The following is a 21,689-nucleotide window of genomic DNA, read 5'->3' on the forward strand; positions in this document are numbered from 1 at the left end:
GTTTAAGCATAGAAAAGAGAGCTAAGGTGGGGATATGATAGAGGTCTATATGATCATGAATGGTATGGAGAAAGTGAATAGGAAAGTGTTATTCACCCCTTTACATAACACAACGAGGGCTCACTCAATGAAATTAATTGGCAGCAGGTTTAAAACAAACAAAAGAAAGTGCTTCTTCACACAGTGCACAGTCAACCTGTGGAATGCATTGCCAGGGGATGTTGTGAAGGTCAAAACTATAACTGGGTTCAGAAAGAATTAGATAGGTTCATGGAGGGTAGGTCCATCAAAGACTGTTAGCCAAGATGGTCAGAGATGCAACCCCATGCTCTGTGGGCCTAATCCTCCAACTGCCAGAAGCTGGGACTGGGTGACGGGATGAATCACTTGATAAATTACCCTGTTCTGCCATTCCCTCTGAAGCATCTGACACTGGCCACTGTCAGAGACAGGATACTGGGCTAGATGGACCATTGGTCTGATACAGTATGGCTACTGTTATGTTCTGAATGGGTATGTGGGAAATATAAAGAGTCTGTAAGTGAAACTAACAGGAAGGTGGAAGAATGCTTGATTTAAGTAGGCCACCTGATACTTATATCCTTAATATATTTTCCTCCAATTTCCTTGGCATATAAATTGCACCAGTTTAGACTCCATTATAAGAGTTGACACTTCACCCCTAAATCTGGGCCACGGTGTGATCTTACAGATTTTGTTCTAAACTTATTAGAATATTTTATAAGATATTGTTATAAACGTTAGGGAAAGTAGTACTCTCTAAAATTTATAGGTGCACAGACAGTCTCAAAGCACAGTAGTGCTGCCAACCTTATCAAGGTAGATTGTGTCAGTTTAAATGTGATGAATTCATATTTTTCTTAGTTACATGTTTTTCATAAAATTTTGCAGCTTTTCTTTGTGTTTTGTGTTTTGTTTTCATGTGTTTTTTATTTTATTTTAGGAACAGCTTTAAGATTTCTCATATGTAGTCTTGTCATGCTAAAGGGTAAACTTGATAAACCTGAATGCAAAGCTACAATATATTGCATGTGTATAAAACACATTTAGCACTTTATAGTAATCAAATTTCCATTAGGAATGAAAATGTATATGCATTTCAGACCTATTTACTACTAAAGGAGAAGAGTATTTTATTGATCAGTATCTTGCAACTCCTGTTGAATGGTCAAATAACATAGCTAACTGAGAACTTGAGTAGATGATAGGTGACTCATCTATGCCAAGCATGGCAGAATGGAAGTGGGTTTGAAAATAAATGTATTGAAAATGCAGACAGGTGTCAATATAGGATTTGATCTCCTATGTTGTTAAATTATGTAGGGATCTTATTCTTAAGATTTATATCAAGAGTTCTTATAATCTTGAGCTAATGTGTCTCTCTTTATTTAGGTTCTTATGTGGCACGCATATTTGAAGTAACTGGGCACCTCCCAAGTATTTTAAAAATAGAAATAAAAACAATTAGCATCTCTTTCTCTTCCTTACTGGCTTTTATGAGTAAATAGCTTGTTTGCATTGGTGTGACAAACTTCTTATGGCAAAGCTACATTTAAAAAAGTAAATATTTGTTTCATTCTCAATGTGGTTTGTTCACTTCCAGGAGTAAATTTAATTTCTCTAGAAACAGCTACTCTGAAAGTTCTGTCTCCTATTCTCATGAGCCTCCTGCTACTTGTTGACAAGTTTATTGTTCTAATTGAAGGTTGTGGTTCCAGATGGGTTAGGGAGAGGTATGTAGGCCTAGGTCTATGAATGGCTTTGAATACCAGAAGATTGCTTGGATTGAATTCTGTATTCTGTGGGGAGCAAATACAGAGAGTGGCCCACTAGAGTGATGTGCTCATATGCATAAGTGTGTCTGAGCAGACGGGCTGCTACATTTTATGACAGTCGGACCTTTTCCAGTGTGTTTCCTACTTTCTGAGACATGAGTGAAATAGTTAAATCTGGAGGCCAGTACTATTTAGATCGCAATGGCACAATCTGGTGTCTTGACGCAGAAGTTATGTCTGTTTTTTTAACATAATATTTTATTGAAACACTTTTCAAGCTGAGTAAAAGTAAAACAACAAACGATTAACAAGTTAAAGTATAAAACTTGCTGTTTAGTTCATCTCTAAAACATGGCACATAGTGGCCATATTAACTCTGGTTCTTCAGGCACTGTAGTAATAATATTGATGGTAATAGACCCAGAAAAAATTCTAAAAAGAAAAGGAGTACTTGTGGCACCTTAGAGACTAACCAATTTATTTGAGCATGAGCTTTCGTGAGCTTTCATGAAGTGAGCTGTAGCTCACGAAAGCTCATGCTCAAATAAATTGGTTAGTCTCTAAGGTGCCACAAGTACTCCTTTTCTTTTTGCGAATACAGACTAACACGGCTGTTACTCTGAAACCAGAAAAATTTCTGGCATCTGCATCATTATTATTATTGTTTCATTACAAACAAATTTAAAGTTTTTAAGTAAAAGTCCAAAACTTGCTTCTGACTGTTCCAGAAACAATTCTGCACATCTTCTGGCAATTGTTGGCTAAGTAGGCACTGGGCTACAGTTCTATCTATCTTTTGTCTTGAGTTGAGACCTTAGAGGTAATGTTCAGTGAGGCTTGGTGCGCCGTAGCAGTAAACAGCTGATGGACCAGTAGGGGCACTTTGTTTCACTGCTAGAAGATGTACATCCAAACTACTATAGGGAGGATAGTATTGCACACCAAAATTCTTTGGTTAAATCCAAGAAAATCCCAAGAGATATCACCCCCTTCTCTGTTTGGTGTGGATCCCTTCTGTGCATGGTTCATCTTAGGCTCAGCCTGAATGGTTGAATGACCAGCCCTTGTCTCTTTTATAAATGGTCTATGGTAAGTCATGATGTGATGCTGGTAGACCAGACAACCTGTGGATGACCTATAACAACTTAACAAAAGGCATTGCAATTGTAATCAAGACAATCCACTTATGTATGGGTATCAAAGAAATGTTAAGAAGTACTTGTGGCACCTTAGAGACTAACCAATTTATTTGAGCATAAGCTTTCGTTGGGGCATTCGTTGGGGGGGGGTGAGAAAACCTGGATTTGTGCTGCAAATGGCCCAACAGGATTATCATACACGTTGTAAGGAGAGTGATCACTTTAGATAAGCTATTGCCAGCAGGAGAGTGGGGTGGGGCGAGGTATTTTTTCATGCTTTGTGTGTATAAAAGATCTTCTACACTTTCCACAGTATGCATCCGATGAAGTGAGCTGTAGCTCACGAAAGCTTATGCTCAAATAAATTGGTTAGTCTCTAAAGTGCCACAAGTACTTCTTTTCTTTTTGCGAATACAGACTAACACGGCTGTTACTCTGAAAGAAATGTTAAATAGGCTAGCAATCCCCAACTCATTCATTTTGTATTGATTAAGATCAAACAATAGTTGCTAAGTGTATTTGTGGTTTACCACTGTCCTGTTAGAGAAAACCAAATTAGCCTGTGGATGCTAATTCTTTTTCATGTCTTTCAATGCTATATTACTATACTCAATTGTCTCTCGATAAAGAGGGCTATTAACGTTTAAATGACGCTTGGGAAATAATAATGTTGTTCTCCTCATCTATCTTTGAAACTCACGATTCCATGTTGTGAAATATCTGTAAACTATCTTGGTAGTTTAAAGGGCATTATCTTTGAATAAAGATTGGACTATGGGCATATGTTTTGCATCTAAACTTGCCAGCTTGGTGAAGTTGCCTCTCAGCTTGCCAGCCTGCTTCAGATATAAAAAAAAGAATCTCGGGCCTGATGCTGCATCTCTAGGTGAGTGAACTTCGAACAGGGGAAGTTTAAGCCATGGGTCTAAATCTTCCAAATAGTCATTTGGAATACCATGGAAAATATATGTAAAGACTTGAACAGACTTTACATCTAATCTGCCTTTGGATTTTGATCTGTTGGGATAATTCCAAAGAAACTTTTCCAACCAGTAGATACAACATGACTGCTACAATTCTGTTCTATGAACGCTGAAAATCACTTGTATGTATATGATTCCTTAACCATTTATAACTCTCTCCTTTTGTTTTATTAATAAATGTTTAGTTGGCTTACTAAGGATTGGCTTACAGTGTGATATTTTGGGTAAGATTTGAGATTCATATTGACCTGAGGGTAAGTGTCCAATTATTTGGGATTGGTAGAACTTTGAATATGGTGAATAGGGTTTTCAAGGTCACTGTATTAGACTTGGTTGTCTAGATGGGAGGCAAGGGCTGAAATGTGTAAAAAGGACTGTGTTTGGCTTTTTGTTAATCAGTGTGGTATTAAAGAAGCTCTTTTGTTACTGGCTTGATGAATCTGATTATAGAATAACCCACCAGTTTGGGGGATTGTCTGTCCTATTTCTCGCAGTCTGCCATGAATGTGGCATTCTCAGTGTGGCCCATCCAGACACCTGGTCACACACATGACCAGGAATATATATTTGTAAAGTATCTACAGAAACACTCACAGTCCTGTTAGTTAATTTGTTATTAATTGTCAATCAATTGCTGTGTAGTGCAACATTGACCACAAACTTTAGACAAGGCAAGAGAATAGAACGAAGTTGCTGCTGCCTCTGTGGAGATGCCAGAAGGCCCATGCACACATTTGGAGGACTGTTTTCTGTTCCCTTCCCCATTAAGGATGTTACCTGCCAAAGGCCAAATTTCAAACCATGAAATTTCCTGAGTAATTTATTCCCTCTCCTTGGGCACAAGGTAATCTAATCTCAGTAATTCCTATTCCTACCTATCTCAGCCATTTTAATAATAATTTTTCAGGGCTGTTGATCTTTATGCTTTGTGTAATTTTAAAAACAAATGGGAATCTTACAGCCATGGATAGGTTTGTTTGAAGCAAAAACCAGAGCATTATGCATCCAAAATATAACCTTTCACTTTTATATTCACCTATAGCTGTATACCAGTATTGTTCTCCTACATACCTTCACATGATCTTGGAGAAAGATTTCTCCAAAAAATAGCCCAATTTATCATTTGTACTGCAAATTATGGGGAAGCTTTTTAGGGGATTGGCCCTCTTATAATGAGTCAGATCAAACCTCTGGATCCAAATGCTCCTAAATACTATTAAGGGCATAAGAGCAAACTATCCGACTGCATAGAAAGATAGGAAGTATGGCAAGAGACCACCTTAGCTTAATCAGTAGATCGTCAGTGATCTGAAACTCAAAAAAGTATGCTACAAAAAGTGGAAACTAGGTCAAATTACAAAGGATGAATGTAAATAAACAAACAACACAAGTATGTAGGGACAAAATTAGAAAGGCCAAGGCACAAAACAAGATTAAACTAGCGAGAGACAAAATGGGTAATAAGAAAACATTCTACAAATACATTACAAGGAATAGGAACACCAGGTAAAGGGTAGGCCCATTACTTAATGGGGGGAGAGGGAGGAAACAATAATACAAAATATGGAAATAGCAGAAGTGCTAGAGGACTTTTTTGTTTGTTTTCCCTAGAAAGTTTAATAGCAATTGGACATCTGACTTAATGAATGCCAGTGAAAATGAGGTAGGATCACAAGCTACGATAGGGAAAGAACAAGTTTAAAAATTATTTAGACAAGTTAGATGTTTTTAAGTCACTAGGGACTGATGAAATACGTCCTAGAATACTCAAGGATTGACTGAGGAGGTATCTGAGCCGTTAGCGATTATCTTCGAAAAGTCATGGAAGACGGGAGACATTCCAGAGGGCTGGAAAAGGGCAAATATAATACCAATCTATAAAAAGGGGACTAAGGACAACCCTGGGAATTACAGACCAGTCAGCTTAATTTCAGTACCCAGAAAAATAATAGAGCAAATAATTAAGCAATCAATTTTCAAACACCTAGATGATGATAAGTAACAGTCATCAACAGTCAAGAACAAATTGTGTCAAACCAACCTAATGGCTTTCTTTGACAGGGTAAAGAGCCTTGTGGATATGGGGGAAGCGGTAGATGTGGTATAAGGCTTTTGATACTGTCTCACATGACCGCCTCACAAACAAACTAGGGAAATACAACCTAGAAGGAGCTACTATAAGGTGGTTGCATAACTGGTTGGAAAATCATTCCCAGAGAGTAGTTATCAGTGGTTCACAGTCAAGCTAGAAGGACGCAAGGAGTGGGGACCTACAGAGATCGGTTCTGGGTCCGGTTCTGTTCAGTATCTTCATCACTGATTTATATTGGCATAGAGAGTACGCTTATAAAGTTTGCGGATTATACCAGGCTGGGAGGGGTTATAAATCCTTTGGAGGACAGGATTAAAATTCAAAATGATCTGGACAAACTGGAGAAATGACCTGAAGTAAATAGTCTGAAATTCAATAAGGATAAATGCAAGGTACTCCACTTAGGAGGGAACAATCAGTTGCACATATACAAAATAGGAAATGACTGCCTAGGAAGGAGCACTGCAGAAAGGGATCTGGGGGTCATAGTGTATCACAAGCTAAATATGAGTTAACAGCGTAGTACTGTGCGCAGAGAAAAAAGCAAACATCATTCTGGAATGTATTAGCAGGAGTGTTGTCAGCAAGACGCGAGAAGTAATTCTTCCACTCTGTTCTGCACTGGTTAGGCCTCAATTGGAGTATTGTGTCCAATTCTGGGGGAATTTGTGTCCAAATTGTGTCCAATTTCAGAAGAGATGTGGACAAATTGGAGAAAGTCCAGGGAAGAGCAACATAAATGATTAAAGGCCTAGAAAACATGACCTGTGAGGGAAGGTTGAAAAAGCTGGGTTTGTTTAATCTGGAGAAGAGAAGACTGAGGGGCGATATGATAACAGTTTTCAAGTACATAAAAGATTGTTACAAGGAGGAGGGGAAAAATTGTTCTCTTTAACTTCTGAGGATAGGACAAGAAGCTTTGGGTTTATATTCCAGCAAGGGCAGGTTAGGTTGGACATTAGCAAAAATTTCCTAACTGTCAAGGTGATTAAGCACTGGAATAAATTGCCCAGGGAAGTTGTCTGACCTGCTCTTAAAAATCTCCAGTGATGGAGATTCAACAAACACCTGTCAGGGATGGTCTGGATAATACTTAGCCCTGCCCTGAGCGCAGGGGACTGGTCTAGAAGACCTCTTGAGGTCCCTTCTAGTTCTATGATTCTATAAATACTATGGCTACATTGGATTTGGAATTGATGTTTGCTAACTGTTTAGGGCTGTTAAGAATACAAATGCATTGGCTTTCTGAAGATATCTGTAATGGAAAGATCAGAATGAAATACACCGTAGTATCATGTCTTTTCTTTGTGCAGAGAATTTTTGTTATAGCATGATTAACATTTTTGATGGTCTTCCTATATTGTAAAAATGTATGAAATGCCAAAACCCACCATGCAGTGGCTGAAGAATCCATAGGGGTGTGTGAGCTGGAACAAAACATGCTTTGCCTCTTACTACTGGGTTTATTGGTTATGTAGACTAAAATAGCTTACATTTTGTTTTTCCCATTTGATAAGCATGTGGGATGAGATTTTTATGTTTTTGTTTTTTTTAAATAACCACCAACCTCCTGTGACTATGCGCCTATGCACATAATTACTAGAGAGACTCTGAATGTAATCAAGCCCTTCTTCTTTTTTTTTTTTTTGTCTGAATGAGACCAAAGATTCCAAGTAATTAACAGCACAGAGCAGCAAAAATATATTCCTTTTAATAAACTTCATTGGTACAGATGATGTAGCTTCAAATGAGGTGCAAACTATTTGAAAGATGACGTGGCATAACTTCTTGGCTGTGCTGGTTCCCTTTTTTTTTTCCTGCCAGTTAGCTCATTATGTTTTCATGAGAAGAAAGTTGCAAAGGGGCCAAAAATCTGTGGTGTTGAAATACGACCAAATTAAGGCAATTAACTTTTTGTTAATGATTTTGTATTTTCAGCGGAATCAGTGGAGCACTATAGTTTTGAAAAGCATTTCCTATATCCTATCCTGTGTTGCTGTCAGCTGTGAGTAAAAGAAGTTGATGTCTAGTACTTGCCAGAATTTTTTATATTTTCCCACTGAATCTTTGCCGATCAAGGCCAAGCTAACAGCAAATATTACAGCATAGAAATGTTCTCACTCTATTAGTTTTTCTAATACAGCTCACTATGAGTTAATTTACTATAGATGGAAACTCCACGGAATAAATGGAAGCAAACTTATAGTAAATGGTCCACAGCCTATTTGAAATGGGTTGGGAATCTCTCTAATTTCCAATGGACTCATGGCCACCTGACTAAAACCACATCAATTACCACTAATTGACACCCTTGTCAGTAGATTGAGGACAGAGGTCAAGGAATGAATTAGCAGGGAGACTGAACTTTTACTGGATCCCTGGGCTGCACACTTACAGATGTAATTTGACAGCTAAGCCATGCACACAAAAGTCACAGGGCTTTGGTTCCAGAGTGATAGGCCCCTACCAGCGTTCCCTCTAAATTTGCTTTGGACTGAGCTGGCTACAAATTCCACTGAGCACTACATTTTTGTCTTTGGGCAAGCTTATACTTTTTAAGTCTTCTGACACAGTACGAACTCCCCTCTGTGTACATGCACTGAGAAGAAAATATCTGTAGTCTAGCATATTAAAACTGCAAAGGTGGCCAGTTAAAGTGAGAATGTTGTAGCACTTCAATTAAACTACTAAATAAATAACATTTAAGTAATATGCATGCGCACACATGTACATTCTCAGTGGTTGGAGTACCTCTGTTTTGAGTTAAAAACTACACACAGAAACCTAGGAAAGCAGGAGCCCCTATATTCCCCCCCCCCATGAATTCCTACACCCTCCACCTCCCCGGAGTCTCAGCACTTGGGAGCTGCCTCACTATCCCCTCCCAGCAGCTTCTGCCATCCTTCTCCTTTGCTGCTGGCTCAAGGCTTCCTTGGGGAAGGGATTTTAGGGTCTTCCCATCTCTGCCCCACATCTAGCCCTGCTCCTCCTCCTTCTCAGAGACTGTGGTGAGGCGGGGAGTTGTCATCACAGACCAGAGCAGGCAGGAACTCATGGACTGGGCACCCCACCCCAGTGCTGTTGGCAAAGGCTCCCCATCTAGCCACGCTACAACTTCCTACCAGGCTGTGCTGTTGAGGGCTCAGTTCAGCACCACCAGCTCTTGGATGCTACTGCCAGTTGCAGGGACAAGACTGTCCGCAACTGGCTCTGTGTGCCCGGGACGGGACCATGAACAGTCTACCTGCTGACAAGGAGACAGTCCTACATGCCCCCTTACTCCTGCCCTACCTAATTTCTTTCCTATCCTTGCTGTCTTGAGGCTTCCTGACAGTCCCCAGCACTAAGAGGAGTTGCTGCGGATTGAGGGCCTGGCTGGCAGAGCATTACCCAGGTTGTTACTTGCACAACATTTTCTGTTACTTTCACACTCTAGAGCCATTCCTAGGGCTCAGGAGCAGCCTTACACTCCAGGGCACCCACCCTCACCCTGTTCCTAGGGCTTAGGCATAACCCTATCAATGTAGGCACCCACCCTCACCCTTCTGTGGGCTCAAGCGTAACCTTACACTCCGCAGGTTTGCGGGGTGTTTTACCAGTGAAAGAGCCTTACTCAGTAATATCCTACTTAACCTCTACTTATTAACAATTACCAAAAACAGAATGCCCAGGCTACACATACAATGCTCACCCAATAAAACAGATGAACTTTTCTTGATGGCCAGTCAGGATCAGGTCCACCTTGGGGACTCCAGTTTCTGCACAGTGTCATTGGCAGTGTTGAGATCTGGCAGCTCTGATGGGGCTGTGTCCTGGGGTCGGTTCCCCAAAAAACTTCCTTTTGGACTCCAGTTTATATAGTGAAACTTGAGTCCTGGGGTGAACCTATACCTCAATCAATCATTCTACTAAAAATTTACTAACCAATCCTAACATAGTGTCACAAAATTCTCTAACCAATCCTACTCCACCACCTTAATTAATTTACACCTAGCAAAATTTATGATGTAACAGACAGACAGAAACAATCAAAGACAAACCAGACAATCAAACCAAACAATCAAACCAGACAGAGATCAGACAGACAAACTATAGGGAAGTGGGGACCATAATGACAATGAGGATTTCAGTAAAGAAATGAGGATTTCACAACCACAACTATTGATAAGTTTCAGAATGGTAGCTGTGTTAGTCTGTATCAGCAAAAAGAACGAGGAGTACTTGTGGTACCTTAGAGACTAACAAATTTATTTGGGCATAAGCTTTCATGGGCTAAAACCCACTTCATGAAATGCATGCAGTGGAAAATACAGTAGGAAGATATGTATATACAGAGAACATGAAAAAATGGGGGTTGCCATACCAACTGTAATGAGACTAATCAATTAAGGTGGGCTGTTATCAGCAGGAGAAAAAAAAAAACTTTTGTAGTGCTAATCCGGATGGCCCATTTCAAACAGTTGACAAGAAGATGTGAGTAACAGTATGGGGAAAAATAGCATGGGGAAATAGTTTTTAGTTTGTGAAATGACCCATCCACTCCCAGTCTCTATTCAAGCCTAATTTAATGGTGTCCAGTTTGCAAATTAATTACAGTTCTGCAGTTTCTCTCTGGAGTCTGTTTTTTGAAGTTTTTTTGTTGAATAATTGCGACTTTTAGGTCTGTAATTGAGTGTCCAGAGAGGTTGAAGTGTTCTCCAGCTGGTTTTTGAATGTTATAATTCTTGACGTCCGATGTGTGTCCATTTATTCTTTTTCATAGAGACTGTCCAGTTTGGCCAATGTACATGGCAGAGAGGCATTGCTAGCACATGATGGCATATATCACATTGGTAGATGTGCCGGTGAATGAGCCCCTTGATGGTGTGGCTGATGTGATTAGGAGTGGTGTCCTGCATTTACAATAGTTTTCAATACATGAGTGATTTCTGTATTATTGTGTTGTACTTCAATACGTATTTGTTCTCCTGTCTTTGCAATATCTTGTAAATGCGAATGTAACATATGTTACATGTAACATAGGATGGATTAACAATTTTCATATCATGGTCATATTAATACCTAAAATTACAGGCGTTACATTGTGATACAATTGTGGTTTAAACTTTAAGCAATGAATTATAGTCCATACAGATACATTGTATTCAAAATCACAGCTTTTGTTCTTTGTAATATTGCAAAAACATCTATTAACTAAATAAATCATAAAATGCAATTTCTTATCTACTACTACCATTGGACAATGACTTCTAACACAAACACGCCCCGTTCCTACATATACAACAGCTGACTTTGGTTTAGTGAATATATTAAACATAGGTCCATGGAATATAGACCTCATCAAACTAACTTGATAACTTTTCTGATGAGATTACAAGTTTGGCTGATAAAGATAATAGTGATGATATAATACATTTAGACTTCTGTAAGGCATTTGACTTGGTACCACATGACATTTTGATTAAAAAACTATGAATCATATTAATTTAACATGGGATACATTAAATGGATTAAAAGCTGGCTAACTGATAAGTCTCAAAATAGAACTTTAAACAGAGAACCATCAAACAAGTGTGTTTTTAGTGGAGTCCTGCTGGGATCAGTTCTAGACCCTATGCTATTTAACATCTTTATTAATGACCTGGAAGAAAACATAAAATCATCATTGATAAAGTTTGCAAATGACGCAAAATTTGGGGGAATGGTAAATAATGAAGACAGGTCTCTGATACAGTGTGGTCTGGATCACTTGGTAAACTGGGCACAAGCAAACAATATGTGTTTTAATACTGGCTAAATGTAAATGTTTATGAACAAAGAATGCAGGCCATACTTACACAGTTAGGACATATTAAAGACAGAGAACTGACTATTGGTCTGCACTGTAACCTTTAGGCAAAATAATATATTTTTAGCTTAAGATACTTCAAAAGATTTTGTGATTTTTCAGCCACATACAGAAGTTTTCTATATATCCACAGAAGAGGTGTACAGCATGGACAAAAGCAGTATCTGCTTCCCCATGCCATCCTACCAATGTGCGACTGCAGGTTGTAATTTACTGGTATGTCCATCACAGTCCTCTAGAGGCTGTTGTAACAGAAGATTAAAAACCCTACTATTGAAAACTAAATGAGACTCTCCTTTATCTTAAGTGGTAGGGTGTGTCAAAAGGGAGGCAAATTTTGCCCTCTTAGCACCTATTAGATGGTATCTGTTAAAATAGAGATGTATTACAAACATGCGTGTGCAACTTGGGGCTCTACTCAATAAAAATTACTTATAGGTGGTCTAAGTTTTGCTTTTGAAGATTTCTTTGTTCTGCCAAAGTACACAAGGGGATTATCAGATTGAAAAGGAAAGATTTCTAGATCACACCTCTTTTAGTGGCATGTGGGCAGTTTGCAGCTGTACATAGAGGCAAAAGAAAACTACAATATTTCACACTGGGTTGAGAAAACCATACCAAGAAGGTCTGCAAATAATTTTTTACTGTAGGCTTATGACACCCTGTGCATAAATTATTTCATTATTTATTACATCAGCTCTTGTTCATCTGCTGAGTTGGACAGCTGGCAGCAGGACCGATGTGTGGTAGTCATCTGCTGTTGTTTGAAAAGCCTTTCAGAAACCTCCTTTAGTATATCATTTTTGTTTTCTTACAGCAAATTACAGTAAATTTCAAGACATGTAGTAGATGCTGTGAAATCTTCTCCATCACTAAAGGTAAGTCTGCACTGCATCTGGGAGAGTACTTCCCAGCACAGGTACCCAGACATGTGCTAGCTCTGCTTGAGCTATCCTGCTAAAAATAGCAGGGTAACATGGACAACAGCTTGGGTTAGCCACCTGAGTGCATATCCGCGGGGTCCAGGTGGGTTTGTACTCAGGTGAGTGGCTTAGACAAAAGTGGATGGAAGGGAATACAAGAGACTGCAAATGTATTTGTTTTTAGAAGAAAAGGAGTACTTGTGGCACCTTAGAGACTAACCAATTTATTTGAGCATAAGCGTTCGTGAGCTACAGCTCACTTCATCAGATGCATATCGTGGAAACTGCAGCAGACTTTATATATACACAGAGAATATGAAACAATACCTCCTCCCACCCCACTGTCCTGCTGGTAATAGCTTATCTAAAGTGATCATCAGGTGGGCCATTTCCAGCACAAATCCAGGTTTTCTCACCCTCCACCCCCCCCACACAAATTCACTCTCCTGCTGGTGATAGCCCATCCAAAGTGACAACTCTTTACACAAAGTGCCTGACAATCAAGTTGGGCTATTTCCTGCACAAATCCAGGTTTTCTCACATTCCCCCCACCCCCATACACACACAAACTCACTCTCCTGCTGGTAATAGCTCATCCAAACTGACCACTCTTCAAGTTTAAATCCAAGTTCAACCAGAGAGGCTCGTTCACCTGTACATCCACCAATGTGATATATGCCATCATGTGCCAGCAATGCCCCTCTGCCATGTACATTGGTCAAACTGGACAGTCTCTACGTAAAAGAATAAATGGACACAAATCAGATGTCAAGAATTATAACATTCATAAACCAGTCGGAGAACACTTCAATCTCTCTGGTCACGCAATCACAGACATGAAGGTCGCTATCTTAAAACAAAAAAACTTCAAATCCAGACTCCAGCGAGAAACTGCTGAATTGGAATTCATTTGCAAATTGGATACTATTAATTTAGGCTTAAATAGAGACTTGGAGTGGCTAAGTCATTATGCAAGGTAGCCTGTTTCCTCTTGTTTTTTCCTACCCCCCCCCCAGATGTTCTGGTTGAACTTGGATTTAAACTTGAAGAGTGGTCAGTTTGGATGAGCTATTACCAGCAGGAGAGTGAGTTTGTGTGTGTATGGGGGTGGGGGGGATGTGAGAAAACCTGGATTTGTGCAGGAAATAGCCCAACTTGATTGTCATGCACATTGTGTAAAGAGTTGTCACTTTGGATGGGCTATCACCAGCAGGAGAGTGAATTTGTGTGGGGGGGGTGGAGGGTGAGAAAACCTGGATTTGTGCTGGAAATGGCCCACCTGATGATCACTTTAGATAAGCTATTACCAGCAGGACAGTGGGGTGGGAGGAGGTATTGTTTCATATTCTCTGTGTATATATAAAGTCTGCTGCAGTTTCCACGATATGCATCTGATGAAGTGAGCTGTAGCTCACGAAAGCTTATGCTCAAATAAATTGGTTAGTCTCTAAGGTGCCACAAGTACTCCTTTTCTTTTTGCGAATACAGACTAACATGGCTGTTACTCTGAAACCTGTTTTTAGAAGGTAATCCAGATAAGACTCTTAAGTGTAATATTTGGAGTGATATGTGAAATTTGGTGTGGTCTTGTTCTAAACTTTGGTCTTTGGAAATTCTGAAGAGGAAAACTTCTGTGTTTATTTTCCCAAAGCTTCTGCTTGCTGATCCACGTTCTCAGATCTTTATCATGTGCTGTTCCCGTTAATTTGGGCTGGTCATCCTTCATATTGGTGCTCACCTTTTGGTGATTAAAAAACTTAGACTTTCTGAGTAAATTGTGTTACATTGCAGAAAAAGCACCAGTCTAGGAGATCTGAGAGGTGTGAGCCTAGACAGAAGGCTCCAAAGACTTGAGAAGGGATGGCATATGTGTATCAGTGCCCTTTTTGTTCTCCTCCCTTTCCACTCCACTCTTCTTTTGTATTATTTGGACCTGCTGCTAGCAAAATGAGTAGGGCCCTACCAATTTCACAGCTGAGAAAAACACGTTAGGGACTGAGAAATAATCCCTTCCCTGTGAAATCCGATGCCCCACTTGTTCCTAGGAGAGCCCCAGCAAAGGGGGCTCCTAGGTTGGGAGGGACAGGACTTGTCTATCCCCTGCACAGCTGCTCTGAGTGTGGGGAGACCAGACCCACCGCCAAGTGCCTCCCTCTGCTGCAGGATGCTCTGGGACTGGGCAGCAGCCCCCAGAGGTTCCTGCAGCTGGAAGAGGCTGGTGGAGTTGGATCTCATCTTCCCTGTACTGCTGGGAGCAGAGCAAAGGGGCTCCAAGTTGCTAGTCTGGACAGGACTGGGGCAGGACAGGACTTGCTCTTTTCCTGCAGGACTGATCTTAGGTATCTCTCTCAGCTACCGATAGCGATGCACCCTATCATCCCCATTCTATCCAGCTCTGAAGGCATCACAGAAGTGAGGGTGGCAATCCCATGACCCCCTACAACAGGTTTGTGACACCTCCCACAATCCCCTTGTGGGTCAGGACCCCCATGGTTACCACACACTGAAATTTCAGATTTAAACATCTGAAAACGTGAAATCTACCAATTTGCAAATCTTATGGCCATGAAATTGACCATGATGGACCATGATTTTGGTAGGGCCCTAAAAATGAGGGATGGGGCAAGAAGCAAGTTGGTGTAGAATAGGAAGGGAGATCCAATTCACAGTCCATTTATATGCAGTTTGTGGATCTTGTAGAAAATTCTGTATAAACATGGTTCCATCTAAAATGGTTTTATATGTGGTTTGGAGTGCAATCATGATATTAAGAATTTTAGAAACTTTATTCTAGTCTGAAACTGACACAGGGTTTGAGTCACTTGCATAGGACAGTCAACTTGTGCTCAGAGTATTTTAGCTGGAACTGCATTTAAATGGAGTTTTAAAATATTTCACCAAATTCTGTACGATGCTCAGAGTAGATGGCCACACAAACTCTGCAGTCCCCTCCATAAGTTATTGAATCCTGGTTTTACAATTCAGTATGTAACCTGAAGATAGATCAGATTCTTCTCTGCTACAGCGGTATAAATCTGAATTCTTTAGAAGTAAATCCTGTAATGCTGCAGTTACACCAGTATAGCTGAATACAGGGTGGTCAAATGAGTAACGAAGCATTTGTATTACTTCCTAATTAAGTAGAAAGTGAAGAGTCAGGATGAAAATTTGTTCATGAAGGAAAAAATTTTTAAAGGTCTGTATTCAATGGCTTATTAAGGTGAAGGGGCATCAGTGACTTAAAACAGGAGGCATGTTTTGCTGTAGGAAGAGTGCTGAGGAAGAAATATGGAAAGTGTGGGATAGGGCCAATGAAAATTGTAATCAGCAGTAAATCTGCTCTGGAGGCTTTGCCCTTGACCAATTTAGTAGATGTGGTTAACTTGGAAAAAAAATATGTGGTTCAGCTTTTATTTATTTCTTTTAAGTCTTGCGTCAGACAGGTTGGAAGTATGTGGGGAACCATTCTGGGCATTGCATTGTACCACAGTAATACAGAAAGAGCTTAGATGCCGTGGCTGCATGCCCTTAGACTTCCACTGGTTCTTATGGCAAAGGGCTTTCTGTGCATCGCTGCTGAGCTGGGAGCGGCAATATAGGGGGAAACAATAGGTGAATGGAGCATATAGTGAAATGTTTCTTGTTGCATGTTGGAGCTTGAAAGCAAAAGAAGGAGATTTGGGAACAAAATAAAAGCACATAAATACTATGTCAAGAACAATTAAACTAATTGCTATGTTTTAACAAACGGGACATGGGGTAGTAATAGGAATACCTGGAAAAGAGCTGTTCTTAGGTTGTACAGTGTTTATATGGGCACACCATTTTATTAGGAAATAGACAATGGATTAGATGCAACGATTCAGGGTTTGTGAGGTGTACAAATGGGGAATAAGATAAGACAGACCTTCATTTCCAGTTATAAGATGACTCCATGCTGTTTCAGGTCATGGCAAATAGATTATCCTCTTTTGATTGATGAAACTGGCAAGGAAAGGCTGGTGAGTCATTGTGGGTGGCAGACATATCAGAATTTCAGACATAACTATTTCAAAGGTGGGTAGCTCAGACTATGTGGCAAGGAAGCTTCAGGCAGGGAGCCAAACTGAGAAAAAGCAATGCCAAACACCAGAGTAAGTTTAAAGGATCTCCAGAGCGCTCCACTGCTATTTAAGGCAGATAAAATACTGTTGGTTTACTGTGAGTGCATGACAAATATGCTTTTATCCAAAAGTTTTATTCAATGTTTAGAGTGATCCACCACATTTAATACCTAAAGAGTGGGATAGAGTAAATTATATTTGTCTGCAGTTTCTTTTTGGTTTCTTACACTTAATTTAGTAATTTATATTCTAATGTTATGAGCAGGGGCCAGGATGCCTTTCAATACTTGGTGAATTGAGTAATTAAAAATGACTGATTAGTAGATCCAAAAAGTAGTGTTATGCTTGCTTTGTCCCAGATAAATGTTTTTGTAATGATTTTATGCAAGTTAGTTTGTTGTTGGTTGGGGACAGGGAGAGGTATCCCTTTAACCAGGGAAAAGTCTGCACCCCGCAACCCTCAAGACTGGGAATGGCAATGACCACTGAAGGTATCTCTCTGGAGTTTATTGCTGTGCTCCTTGATTGATTGATTGGAAGGTTGCTGGAAAGTGTCTCAACTTTGCCCCTGGGAAAGAGCCTTTGCAACATTCCTAGCCCCTTCTGGAAAGAAAGTGATCAAATCCAGTTCTCCATTATAATGCAGAGCACTATCCACATGACCAGCTCAGATGATGTCCCCTTATGTGAAATTATACATTCATATGAATTTTCTATTTTAATTTCATCCAAAAAAAATTTTGTTTTAGGAGTTCTTGACCTGTATATGGAGTTACTGGGTGTTAGCTGGTCAAATTTGTGGAAATTGGTACTTCAGTAGATGAGGAGGTATGGGGCATGGGGAAGGGAAAGGGGAAATTTAGCCCTTGCTTTTGTGACTTTAAAATATCCTTTGCCATGGTGGATAAAAATCAATGATTTAAAAAAAAATCAGATTATTTTTGATAAAATGCTTTTTGAGGAAAAAACCCTGTGTAAAGATAGTTTTAATTAAGATGCATTATACCTGAAAGATATCTCATCATGGAATAGGGATTATAAATTCTAATTCTATGGTATGAGACAATATATTCATGTAATGTTTAAGAAAAATTTTGTAAATGAGTTCCAATAGTTCATGGATAAGGGACCCAATCTTATGGGGTTCCAGGGGCTTCTGAACAAATTATTTAGGTTAATCTTTCTATCTACCCAATGGGACTCAGTGCTCAGTCTAGAACAGGGGTGGCCAACCTGAGCCTGAAAAGGAGCCAGAATTTACCAATGTACATTGCCAAAGAGCCTCAGTAATATGTCAGCAGCCCCCCATTAGCTCCCCCGCCCACCGGCAGCCCCATCGATCAGCGCCTCTCCGTCCCTCCCCGCACTTCCCAATCAGCTGTTTCGTGGTGTGCAGGAGGCTCTGGAGGGGGAGGAGTGAGGGCACAGCAAGCTCAGGAGAGGGTGTGGAAAGGGGTGGAGTTGGGGTGGGGCCTGTGGCAAAGCCAGGGTTTGAGCAGTGAGCATTCCCCGGCACATTGGAAAGTTGGCACCTGTAGCTCCAGCCCCAGAGTCGGTGCCTAGACAAGGCGTTGCATATTAACTTCTTATGTATGTTGCACCGTGGCTCATAAGCTTGGGGCCCTAACCTGCAAAGTGCTAAACACCTTCTGTGGGATGCTGAGTGCTGTCAATTTCCTCTGGAGACAATGGGAGATGAGGATGTACAGCATTCCAGTCAGGCTGTAAGTATTCTGCCTAGTAGCTACTGAGTAAATGTTTCAAGCCTGCTTTGACTCGTGGCTAATGGTCACATCAACATCTTTAAACAAGCATATAAATTTGCAGCTGTCTGAAACTGGGCACACATGCAGTTACACTTTAATATTTTTACAAAATGTTGATTTAAAAAGTTGATCTGACATCTGTTGTTTCACCTGGGTACATTTCCTTGCATTGCTCTCTTAGATTTCAGACCATGAAAAATTTAAATTTAGAAATGAAATGCAAGTCTTTAGTTATTAAAATGCTTTTGCTGTTTGCAAATGTAAAACTCCCTGCACACCATTGTATTTCATGTCTTGTAGTATCTGTTTGATGTGGATACTGAGATAATATTGGTTTTGGCCTTTTGGGGTAGGGGATATTCACAATTTCCTTTGTGGGTTTTAAAGTGTACTGCCAAGTTCTAACATCTGTTGCAAGTAACATAACGGTGTGTAAATAGTATTCTGCCAAATTTTGGCAAAAGTTATGGAGCTGTTATGGCCTCAGTAGTTGAAAAACGTGTTTTATTTTATCCAAAGATAACTAATGGATCCAACTGAATATCAGTGAAAAAGGAAGGGAGTTTGTAGTATTATTTATGTTAGATGGCTATTAATGGTCCCCTTGAACTTAAAAAATCAAACTTCTATCTGAAAATTTGAATTTATTATTGTTAGTTATACCTCCTGAAATTAGTAAAACTGAAAGATGAGGAAAAAATATTTTTCTGATTTTTTTTCACTTTGTTTACTTTGTCTATAGTCAGTTAACTCCAAATCCTTTAAATTGTTCCTTATGAGTGCAGCTCTGTGACCATACAGCATGATTGGGGCTTTAGTTTCTCATTCACACAAAAATAGAGGGGTAGGGAGGACAGGAGAGAGAAACATTAAAAAGCTAGGAATATGTGACTATAAAACCCCCAAAATTTAATCAGAATTTGGGTAGGATTAAGTTTTAACATTGACAAAAGCAAAACTATTCAGTATTTCAGCTGGCATCCTGTCATTAAACCATCTCTCGCACTAAAGTACTATAAACATGATATTTTCTGAATACTTTCAGTACTGCTACCAAGAATAGTGGAACATTTAATGCCAAAACATTGACCTTAACTTTCCTTGCAATTATTAGTTGTTAGACTCCAAACATTATGCAATGTGCTATGGCTTTTTTGTTTTTAATGTAGACTAGTGCCAGTATACTGCAGTCATTCAGTAATAGAAGTTACTTGCTTATTATGGAACCCTTTGATAGCAGTTGGGTAGCAACCAGGACCTGTATAATAGGTGTTCTGCAATCTCAGGAGTTCCTTGGAATACTTTAATTCCCCATAGATGAGCAAACGACTAGTCAGCACAGGGGAGCGGGTCCAATCTCATGAGTTCTTTGGAATACTTTAATTCCCCATAGACGAGCAGTTAAATTTTAGATCTCAAAAACTTTGTCATAACCAGTGAATTGCTTTCAGGCTTATGGTGTTATGGTGGGGGTTGTTTAGATATAGAAGCGGAAGGCTTGAGTTAGGTCTTTATAGATGCAGTAATCTAATCATAAGAATTAGCTATTATCTGGAATTTGATGGGAAAAGTCTTCTACTTGAAATAGTAGTAGTATTTATATTTCTTATGGTAGTGCCTAACGACCAACCAAGAACAAACAGAGAAATAGATGGTGCCTGTCCTGAAAAGCTTTCAGTCTAAATAGACAAGACAGATACAGATGTGTGGGGGTGGGGGGTGTAATATGCACAGAGTGAGCAACAGTATGGCAGTACACTTGTTAGTTCCATGATTTTTGGGGGTAGGTTTAGTTAGGAGGGGATGAGCTAAATGGAAAGAAAAGTGAGGGCAGAGGGGACGTTGAAGAGAAAGGAGGCAGGACAGGAGAGAAGAGGGTAAGAGCAGCAGGTGTGGAGTGAAGCTGAGGGAGGAAGAGGGTTGGAACGAACGGCCGGTCAGCACAGGGGAGCGGGTCCAATCAAAACAGTGGAAAATTCCTCTGAACGTCCAAAGTTTAGCCGACTTCTGCAATTTGTGAAACCAAAGGGAGTCTCTAGCTGGTTCCTCTCTGCCGTTTTTCCCCAAGGCCGCTTGGTGGAGGGGAGGGGAGGCACTGTCACAAGTTGCTAGTGTGGTTCTGGTGCACTGTAGAACTGGACAGTGTAAGCAGATCGTTGATAAGTAGAGAACACTGCATTTTCACTTCAAGAAAGAGAATTCTCCCACAGTGCTTTACTACAGTGATATCACATATCTGTTTTCTAGGCAGAGATATTGAGTTAAACACTGGAGTAGTAAAAGAAATCTCACTTTTGGCCATCTGATAGCTTTATTGCAACTGTCTTGCCTTCCTGCTAAGAAACTGCTTGTGGCAAAGTTAGCATTTGTGATGTGTACTCTGTGAGCACTCTTCTATATAAAACAGAACAGTACAGTAGTTCTAGTCTTAACGCAACAGCATTATGGCCTTATGTGTTGGGCTTAGTTTCTATTATTGGTTGTCACTTAACTTTTCTTCCATGATTTAAAAATTATCTCCTTTTCCCCTCCAATTTAAATAAAATCCCAGAATAATTTTGCAGAAGATTCTTCTCTCTAATCTTCCCTCATTCTTACTTTTAGGCACAGTACAGTCTTCCTATGAGGTTCCCAGCACGATATACCTTCCATCCAGGCACTGTTGAGTTCCCAGGAATTTTACCATAAGTTTCCCAGCACCTCACCACAGCAGCTGCTTGGAGACCACTTGTCTTCCCATCGGTGCACAACGTGCAGAAAACTGTGTGGTCTTTTGACCCCATCACCAAAGATCTGCCATCGATGACATTGATAACCCTGCAGTGGGATGAGGGGTGGTATTCTGATTTTACAGGTGGGTAGCTGAGGCACACAGAGCTTAAGATCAAAAGTTTCCAATGATTTTGGGTGTCCAATTTGAGAGGACTGAGACCTGATTTTTTCAGAGTACTTAGCATTATATAGAGACCACTTTACATGTTCAAAGCACAGCACCCATTGGTCTTGACTGCAGCTGTGAGTGCTCAGCACTACTGCCAG

General features: G+C 40.0%; 1 protein-coding gene across 3 annotated transcripts in view; it reads left to right on the forward strand.

The window, feature by feature from the left end:
* The window catches only part of UST (uronyl 2-sulfotransferase), a 292,952-nt gene that overhangs the window by 37,967 nt on the left and 233,296 nt on the right, over nt 1–21,689 (forward strand). The window contains exon 1 of one of the 3 annotated variants that reach the window (XM_073337586.2): nt 21,105–21,504. The exons of the other annotated variants lie outside the window; for them this stretch is intronic. Within the exon in view, the coding sequence (XP_073193687.1) occupies nt 21,453–21,504 (52 nt within the window). The 5' untranslated portion in view covers nt 21,105–21,452. Of the gene's footprint in view, nt 1–21,104; nt 21,505–21,689 lie in introns of those variants that run through there. 3 annotated transcript variants of the gene reach the window in all.

This window comes from Lepidochelys kempii, chromosome 3 (genome assembly GCF_965140285.1).
Source record: "Lepidochelys kempii isolate rLepKem1 chromosome 3, rLepKem1.hap1, whole genome shotgun sequence".
Lineage (NCBI taxonomy): Eukaryota > Metazoa > Chordata > Testudines > Cheloniidae > Lepidochelys > Lepidochelys kempii.